The sequence below is a fragment of the Tupaia chinensis genome, unplaced genomic scaffold (genome assembly GCF_000334495.1).
Source record: "Tupaia chinensis unplaced genomic scaffold, TupChi_1.0 Scaffold000286_1, whole genome shotgun sequence".
In the NCBI taxonomy this organism is placed as follows: Eukaryota; Metazoa; Chordata; class Mammalia; order Scandentia; family Tupaiidae; genus Tupaia; species Tupaia belangeri.
In genome coordinates this window covers 624,751-633,727 of record NW_006159770.1, presented here as the reverse complement: position 1 = coordinate 633,727, position 8,977 = coordinate 624,751, and the positions used below count along the sequence as shown (strand labels likewise).

Here is an 8,977-nt window from a genome sequence, read left to right as displayed (position 1 = left end):
AACCCCCCTCTCTCTCTCCCCTCCTCTCTCTCCCCCTCTCTCTTTCCCCCTCTCTCCCCCTCTCTCTCCCCCTCTCTCTCCCTCCCTTTCAAACTGAAATAAATAAATAAGGTTGAATAAAATAATTCTTAAGAAAAAAAGATGATAAGCTCCAGAAATCTGCTGTGCAACATCGTGCTTACGATTAACAGCAATGTACACTTACGACTTTGTTAAGAGTAGGGCAGCAGACGCCGTGAAGGTTAAGGCGGTTGGATTCCATACGGCCAACTGCGTGGTTCAAGTCCTGAACCTGGCACCTTGAAGATCCCGTGTGTGCGTGCATGTGTGTGTGCCCAAAATCCTAAGAGGAAACTGAAGGAGAGAGGACTGTGGCATGGCCATCCCGCCTAGGTGATTCCTCACTGTCTCTGTCGCGTTCTCTCTGGCTAGTGCACACTAGTTCCTATAGCAGAACTAAAATGAAGAAACACACTTCGGTAAGAGGGTAGATCTCGCAGTAAGTGTTCTTACCACACACACACAAGAGTGACATATCCATGTAATGGAGTATCATTGAGTTATTTAAGAGGAATGAAGTGGGGCCAGCAGGTGGCATAATGGTTACATGGCTGGACTCCCACAGAGTCACCCACGGTTCGAGTCCCAGACCCAGTGGCCGAAAGCTCATCGCAGGTGCATGTGTATGTGTGTGCCCATAATCCCAACAGGAGACTGGAAGAGAAGGGATTAGGCATGACCACACCCTCTGGGTGGGGGGCGATCTCTCACTTTCTAATTCTCTCTCTCTGATGAGAGCACACACCCTATAGCAAAAATCTCTCTCTCAAAAAAAAAAAAAAAAAAAGAATAGGAGCGGACCCTAAAGACAGTGCAGAGAGAAGCCAGACGTGAAGGGTTGCGCACGACGCAACTGCACGCGTGGGAAGGACCCAGGGTGGGCCAGCCATAGACAGGAAGCAGGAGCATAGCAGTGGTTGCCAGGGGCTTAGGAGAGAGGAAATGGGGAGTGGTTGTTCAATGCGGCTTCTGTCGGGGTAATGAAAATGTTCTGTAACTGGGAACCAGCAGTTAGCGTAATGGCTATGTCGCTGGACTCCCACGTAGTCGACCGCGGTTCACGTCCCGGACCCGGTGGCTTAAACTCACGCCGGGCGCGTGTGTGTGCGTGCCCAAGATCCCGAGAGGAGAATGGAGAAGGGATTGCGGCGTGGCCATCCCCCCTGGGGGGATGATTTCTCGCTTTCTGTCTCTATGTCTGTCTGGCGAGCGCACGCGCCCTATAGCAAAAACCTCTCCAAAAAAAGAAAAAAAATGTTCCGTAACTAAGGGCAGACAGTGGCACAGCGGTAATGCAACTCGACTCACATAGGAGGGTCCCAGGTTCACAACCCGAGGCCTCCAACACACGGCAGGCAGGTATATTCCCATGATGGGGACTGGCGAGGCTGGGAGAGGACTATGATGTGAAGACCCAGTTGGGGGTACCATGCTCTCTCATAGAATAAATAAGTAAACTTTAAAAATGTCTCAGAGGGGCCAGCAGGTGGCGTGGTAGCTAAGGCGCTGGATTCCCAAATGACCGACAGTGGTTTGAGCCTGAACCAGCAGCTTGAAACTCATCTGGTCGTGTGCGTGCGTGCCCAAGTCCCTAGAATGGAGGAGAAGGGACTGCGGCATGGCCATCTCCTCTGGGGGGTGATCTCTCACTTTCCCTGTCTCTGTCTCTCTCTGGCGAGCACATACACCCTGTGGCAAAAAAACAAACAGAATAAAAATGTTTCAGAGCTAGATGGAGGTGGTAGTTGCATAATATTCTAATGTACCAAATGGTTCGCTTTATGTCCCATGAATTTCGCCTCGGTTTTTAAAACCTGGATCCAGAGCCTTTTCCTGCACCAGCTTCAATCTTCTGTCATGGTTGCTGGTTTAATACGGTTTTTGTGGAATTACTTGTTGTTTGAAGGCCAGGCACATTGGCCAGATGCCCTGTAGGGCTGAGCCACATGAAAGACTCTGGGTTTGCATCCGGAGGCCTCCCTGCCATGCCAGGCGTGTGTGCGCCTGTGACCCCCAGACTAACTGAGGCTGGAGTAGGTCATGGAGTCCAGGCCCTGTCCGAGGTGCCGTCTCTGTCTCACACATGCGGGAGAAATAAACAAACTCTAAAATGACAGTGGCTAGCTCTGGAGCCTGGTGGTTGAGAGCCAGATCCCACATGGCCAACTGCAGGCCGAATCCCGGCCCCAGCAGCTAAGACATATGCCGCACGTGTGAGTGTGGTGTACGCGTGTGCATGCGTGCACACGTGCCCCAAATCCCTGCAGGATAGAGAAAGGGGGGAGGGATCGTGGTGTGACCAAACCCCGTTGAGGGTGCTTCCCCTCTCCCTGGCAAGCATGCGTTTCTCCTGGGGGCGGGGAGAATGGTCAGCCTGGGCCCTGCTGCTGCTGTGGTGGTTAAGGCGACAGGACCCACACGGCCATTGGGCCTGGGCACCTTGAAAGACGCACGTGTGCAGGCCCGAAAGGTGAAGGGGGTGCGGCGTGGTGTCTCCCACAGAGCGCTGTCTCACGCTCTCTCTCCGCTCTCCAACAAGTGCACCCTCTGGCAATTTTTTTAAAAAAAGGCAAATTTTATTTTACGCAAAGTTTACCACAGCGTTTGCTAAAAGGGGGTGTGGGCTCTGGAATAAACGGCCTTGCCCGAATCCGGTTTTTCCGTGTGGGACCCGAGTGGCCTCGTTTGCCACAGGGAGGCCCCCAGCACCTGTGCTACGGGGTCTGCAAGCGCCACCCAGAGTAAGACGCAAGGGGCCTTGGAGGAGCGTGGACAGCCGGCAGGAGCCGCACACGCTGTCACGACGCAAGGGGCCTTGGAGGAGCGTGGACAGACGGCAGGAGCCGCACACGCTCTGTCACGTGGGCCCCACTGCCACCGCCCAGGAGGGCACAGAGGCCGGCAGGGACAGAGGCCCAGGGAGCCCAGCTGCTCTGGTTCAGCCTTGCCAGCCTCGAGGAGACACCCGTATCTGTCATGCCTTTTTATTCTCTGTATTTTTTTCTATTGCCAGAGGTGCACATGAGAGAGAGAAAGGGCGAGCGAGAGCAAGCACCTTCCAATGGGGCCGGTTGCACCACAGTCCCCCCGCTCCGTCCTGTCAGGACTGGGGGGCATGCACGTGTGCCCACGTCTGGCGTGTTTTCAAGCCATCTGTTGGCCTTGCTGCGCCTGAACAGGGAGGAAGCCTGCACGGGCCCGCACGGGCCCGCGTGGTCCCGCGTGGTCCTGCCCGGGCCTGTGTGGCACAGTGGCTCTGTGGCCTGTGCTGGACTGCACAGACAGTGGAGCCTTAGACTCTGCCTTCGGGCCCAGGGGTGTCACACACCAAGATGGCCTGACAGTGCGCTTCTTGGAACGTCCCCGCATCGGCTATGCTCTGAAACCACGGCCATCAGTAGATGTGGCCCTTCGGTAGGGGGGAGGAGGTAGGCGGAGCTGCTTACCCCGTCTGCTCACGGACCAGAGTCGGGACGTGAAGGAGGCCCTTGGGCAGGGCTGCTCCTTGGAGCCAGGTGCCTGCACCTGCTGCCGGAAGCCTGACAGAGCACTCGGGACGCCATCCCTTCTCCTCTCTGGGACCAGCTACGGGATTCGTAAGGCCCAGTCAATAATGAAAAGGTGAGGTCCCTTATTTTAAAATGGTCACGCACTTCAGGCCAGTGTCACAGCCAAACACTGAACGAAGCCCCGGTCCTGAGCAAGGGGTCTGGGCTCCTGTTCCCCACCTTCCTCTGCAAGAAGATCCCTGGGAGACCATCTCAGAGTTGGGGGTGTGAGGACAAGTGAGGCCCCTGCTTCCTGGGGAAACGACAAGGGACTCACCAGCTTCTGGCCCGGGCTCTGGAGGAACAGTAGGAGAGGCTGGAGGTGAGGAAGGTCCTGCTGTCCCTGGGGCCTGACTTGCCGTGGCAGGCAGGGGCCTGGGTGCCGAGCTGTTGCTGCCTGCCTCCGGGGCCGTGGGGGGCACGTAACCGAGAGGCATGCCTGGAGAAAGAGGTGACTGCCACTCACCCAGCTGCTGGGCAGCCCGCACCCCACAGGCCTGCCCCTCCCGGCTCAGCCCTCCTGCAGGCTCACGCTCCTTTCCTGCTGCAGCCGCCTGCCCACCCATGTTTGCAGATAGCCTTCCGTGTCCCTGGCCTGGGGGTGCAGGAGGGAGGGAAGAGGGCAGCCAGCCCCAAGACTGGTGCTCCGCAAGGCCGACCCATGCAGGGAGGCTCCGGGCACGCACCCAGAGACCTCTCTGGGCTGGCACCCCAGGCACACTGTGCCCAGGGAGCTGGGGCTGGCTGAAGCTGGGGTGGGTCGGAGCAGAGACTGTGCTGAGGTGCTGCTTTCTCTGGTCACAGAAAATGAAAAACGTTTTTCTTTCGAATGCACAAGAGAGGGGCAACCCACAGCCTAGGGTACAGGGAGCCACATGAATTCTGACTCCACACTGGGTGTGTGTTTGTGCGTGTGTCCCCGAAGCGCGACAGGGTGGGGGGCTTTCTCCCTCTCTGTTTCTCTGTCAGGGGCACACGTCTGACAACTTGTGGGGGAAAGCACAAGAGGACAGAATGCGGTGGCATTATACAGAGAAGGCTGGCCTTCGACGGCACCGGGAGGCAGCCAGGCAGGGCCAATGCTGCTGAGGCCGGACCTCGCTCTGCCCTGGGCACCACAGCAGGCCGAGCGCCCCCTCCCTGGCCCACTAAGTGCAGCCTGGCGGCGAGCACTGTGCATGTCCCGCACACTGCCCCATGTCCCCTTGGGGGCACGCCCCCAGCCGAGAGCCACAGCGGAGGTTTTCCCAGGGGAGTGTAAAACAGAAGGGAGAAGCCGGACAGAGGGAGTGAAAGCTGCGTCAGGACCAGTCCCCACTCCAGGCCCCTCCACTCTGGGTCCCACCCTCCCCTCCCCACTCACCGTCACACACAGCCCCGGCGTCTTCGCGATGGTGACAGTCATGCTGGCCCCAGGGCCGTGCTGGGCAGAATCGCAAGGCCGTCTCGTTGCCCCGACACCGGAGGTCATCCAGGATGATGGGGCCAACCCCCTCCCCAAAGAAGGCACCCCCGGGGGCAGCCAGCGCCCCCCCACAGCCCAGCTCCCGGCAGGCCACGGCGGCGTCACGCAGGTCCCAGGCGTCGTCACAGACTGACCCCCAGCGCCCTCCGTGCCAGACCTCCAGGCGGCCGGCGCACCCATGGGGGCCATCGGCCAGGCGCAGCCTCGGAGCTGGGCCTGTCAGAGAGAGGAGGGTGGGGACGGGGCCAGGCGGCTGCGTGGGTGCGGGCGACGGCTCACACGGGCTGGGTGCAGGGAGGAGGAAAGCGGGACAAAGGGTTGGGACATAGCGGGAAAGTGGGGTGCACTGGCTCGGACGCAGCTAGCAGAAAAGTGGGGCGCACGGGCTGGGACTGTCCCATGTGGCCGGACTTCGCCCCGAGACGAAGCCGAAAGCAGATTTGTGTACAAGGGTTCAAGATGGAAAATCAACAGCTAGAGTCATGCTCTGCTGTCCTCTCCCACCCCCCGTGTCCCTGCTACCCTAGGCTGGGGCGGGAGTGCTGGGGACACTGTGGCCACCCCCGTGCCTGCCACTCCTGTGCAGCATGACAGTCCTGTAAAGCAGGACTTGCAGCCTTGGCGTCACTGAGTTAGGGGTGGGGCTGCCAGTGCAGCACCCCCTTCCCACCACATGCCACCACCCCCCAGTCGCGACAACTGAGATGTCTGGGCCACCGCCCAGGACCCCGGGAGAGTGGCAGTGGGAGCCCCCCTTGTTGAGTGCCACCTCCTGCTGGCCTCAGGGAGGACGTGGAGGCCACCCCTCCACCCCATACGGGGCAAGCTGGACCCCAGCCCTGCCCAGAGAATCAGACCCCTGCCTGCCTCTGGTCACCTGGTCCACACAGGCCCTGGGACAGTAAACCAGCGGTCTAAGGGGTGGGAGAGAGGACCACGAGGAGACCAGCCAACCTTGCGTGGAGGTGGGCGGGCAGAGGCCAGGACCCAGCTGAGAGGCTTCGGGGAGGAGGCTGGGAGGGCACCAGCGAGGGCGGCCCTGGGTGTGGCAGAGGGCAGGTAGCTCCCCGCTCTTGGGGATGAGACACAAGCCTGGAAGCAGGTGGGGATTCTTCGCCCGGGCACCTGGCCCCGTAGGGAGCTGAGGCTAGAGAGCTGGCCACTGGCCTTGGCCCCGGGGCCTCAACCCCTGCCCCTCCGACCTGCCCGGGGAGCCGCTGTTGCAGGGTATGGGCACTTACCAGTGCAGACCAGCCCAGCATCCTCGCTGTGGTCGCAGTTGCTGCGGCCCCAGGGACTGCGGGGACAGTCGCGGAGGGCCTGCTCTCCTCCCCCACAGCCCACGTCGTCCATCCACACGGGCCCTGCACCAGGTCCGAACCTGGCGCCCCCGGGGGCGGCCAGCGCCCCCCCGCAGCCCAGCTCTCGGCAGGCCACGGCGGCGTCACGCAGGTCCCAGCCGTCGTCACACACCGTGCCCCAGCGCCCGCCTGAGAGCCCCGTCTGCGGCAGGAGCTCGTTCCAGCGCCCTGCATCTCGCTTTCCACTGGGAAACAGGCCTGGAGTGGGCAGCAGCCTGAGACCTGCCTGTCGGCCTGCCCAGTGGGGCGAGCCGCGGCCTTGGCCAGGCAGGACACACGGGGGGGCCTGGGCCTGGGGGAGTCCCGAAGGGGGAGGCAGAGAAGGCTGGGACCTCGGGGCCACGTGACAGGAAGAGGGCACCAGCTCACCTCTGGCTGAGCCTGGAGTCACAGGGCACCAGATTTGGGCTGCAGCAGACTTACCCTGGCGGGGGCCCCCTGTCACCAGCAAAGGGGCCCGGGTGGACTTGGGCTGCTTGGGCGGCCGCGGACTCTTCTTCCTGGAGCCACTCTGAGGACTCCCAGCTGGGCGGGGGGCTGGGAGAGGAGGCAGTGGGGAGTTCGGGCTCAGCTGCCCAGCCCCCCACCCGGGGCCAGGGTCTCCTGTCCAGGGGTGCCCAGTGAGGACTCCCGGGGAAGCCTTTAGGGCGTCCTCTCCCCCATGGCGGAAGGTGGAGGGGAACGCAGGTGGGCACATGGCCAATCTGGGCTCACCGTGAGTGGCGGGCGGCTCCTCCGAGCTGGGGCTCAGCTCCCCAGACAGCCCAGGCCATGGCTCCCCCTCCACGAGGGAGGCCGAGCCGTCCCTGGAGTTGGCTACGCGCTGGCCTGCATTGAGAGCAGGGGTGTGAGCAGAGGAGGCGGGTCGTGCCAGTCCCTGGGGGAGCTCAGGGCACACCTGGGACCAGAGGCAGGAGCCTGGCTGCAGCGGGGTCAGCAGTGGACGGCTCTGGACTGCTGGGCACCAGAAGCTCTGTACCAAGGAACCACCCTGCCATCCCCGCAGCACGGTCCTCACGGCACTGTCCCCAGGAAGGGCGCGGACCTCACCTGCACAGACAGCGCCGGCATCCTCCTCGTGGGAGCAGATGTGGGCCTTCCAGCCCCGGTGGGGGCAGAGGTCCAGCTGCCCCTCGCCGCCCCGGCAGGCCAGCTCGCTCAGCCACACGGGCCCCGTACCCTCCCCGAAGAAGTCACGCAGGTCCCAGCCGTCGTCACACACCGTGCCCCAGCGTCCACCGTGCCACACCTCCAGGCGGCCGGCGCAGCCGTGGGGGCCGTCGGCCAGGCGCAGGCGCTCTGGGGGACAGAGGGGAGGCTGTGGCCAGGGAGCAGTGCCCTGAGGTCCCAGAGCCAGGGTGACAGGAAGCCGGAGCTGTCTCAGCGCCAGCCTGGAGGCCGGTCCCAGCCGTCGTCACACACCGTGCCCCAGCGTCCACCGTGCCACACCTCCAGGCGGCCGGCGCAGCCGTGGGGGCCGTCGGCCAGGCGCAGGCGCTCTGGGGGACAGAGGGGAGGCTGTGGCCAGGGAGCAGTGCCCTGAGGTCCCAGAGCCAGGGTGACAGGAAGCCGGAGCTGTCTCAGCGCCAGCCTGGAGGCCGGCCACCCTGGCCCTGGCCCTGGCTCCTGGGTGCTCAGGAAGGTCCCCATAGAAGGCCGGATGCCCAGGGGCCTAGGAGGAAGTGGTGGCCGAGGGCACAGGTCATGGCCCGAGGAATGGGGGTGGCCAGAGGAGCGTGAGGCCTGAGGCAGGCAGATGGGAGGCTGCAGCTGGAAGAGGCTGATGGGAGGAGAGTCTGGGCACTTACCGAGAGCCTGGATCCCCACCAGGGCCACTGGAAGGGAGGGCGGGTGGACAGTGAGGGGCAGGCCATGGCACCCCCCTCAGTGCAGGTCCCTGGTCTTGATACCCCGACACACACACAGTTCCCACACCTCAGGTCGGAGCCCACAGCAGAGACCCCAGACCCGGGCAGGAGGCCTGGATAAGACAGGTCCGTGGGACACTGCACCCCAGGGTCCCTGCAGTCAGGCTGGGGCCAGGCCTTTGTGTTCAGGTTGCTAAGGGGTGGGGCAGGCATGCAGGCCAGGACCCTGAGGCATGAGCAGGGCAGACCAGAGGTCGGGTCACCCAAGGCACCAGCAACCTGGGTGCCCACACTGGAGGGGCTCAGGGGTCAGAGTGGGGGCCCAGGCCGAGTCCCCGAGGAGGACAGGTCACTCACCAAGGAGGCAGGCCAGGCCCCTCATGTTTGCAGAGTCCAGGGCAGGGACCGGGGTGGAAGGGAGAGGGGCGGAGGCGGCCACTGGTAGGGGAGGGAGGGCAGCTCCTGCTGGCGCCCTGGACAGAGGAGCAGGCAGGGGCTGGACACACTACCAGGAGGAAGAGAGGCCGCTGAGCCGGCAGGTACAGCAGGGGGTGGGAGGGGGCTGGAAGCCGCCAGGGCAGGGAGGGGTGGCGGGCGGGGAGGAGGGTGTCCAAATACAAACACCCACACAGGAGCCGGGCCAGGCCGGCTGCAGCCTCCGGTGCTGCGCGGAGG

General features: G+C 62.9%; 1 protein-coding gene and 1 long non-coding RNA gene across 2 annotated transcripts in view; both read right to left on the bottom strand.

Moving 5' to 3' along the window:
• Positions 1-7,740, bottom strand: part of SSC5D (scavenger receptor cysteine rich family member with 5 domains) — a gene marked incomplete at its 5' end in the record, with an annotated part of 31,608 nt that extends 23,868 nt beyond the window's left edge. The window contains 6 exons of the mRNA XM_006150388.2: positions 3,886-4,047; positions 4,972-5,289; positions 6,315-6,668; positions 6,858-6,971; positions 7,149-7,262; positions 7,485-7,740. Coding sequence (XP_006150450.2) covers positions 3,886-4,047; positions 4,972-5,289; positions 6,315-6,668; positions 6,858-6,971; positions 7,149-7,262; positions 7,485-7,740 — 1,318 coding nt within the window. The remainder of the gene's footprint in view (positions 1-3,885; positions 4,048-4,971; positions 5,290-6,314; positions 6,669-6,857; positions 6,972-7,148; positions 7,263-7,484) is intronic.
• Positions 7,741-7,840: 100 nt separating this feature from the next.
• On the bottom strand, positions 7,841-8,835 carry LOC102469422 (uncharacterized). The gene is made up of 3 exons (XR_334804.3): positions 8,660-8,835; positions 8,243-8,269; positions 7,841-7,933 (listed from the first exon to the last, which is right to left on the bottom strand). It is a non-coding gene; the product is annotated as an uncharacterized LOC102469422 (long non-coding RNA).
• Positions 8,836-8,977: the final 142 nt, after the last annotated feature.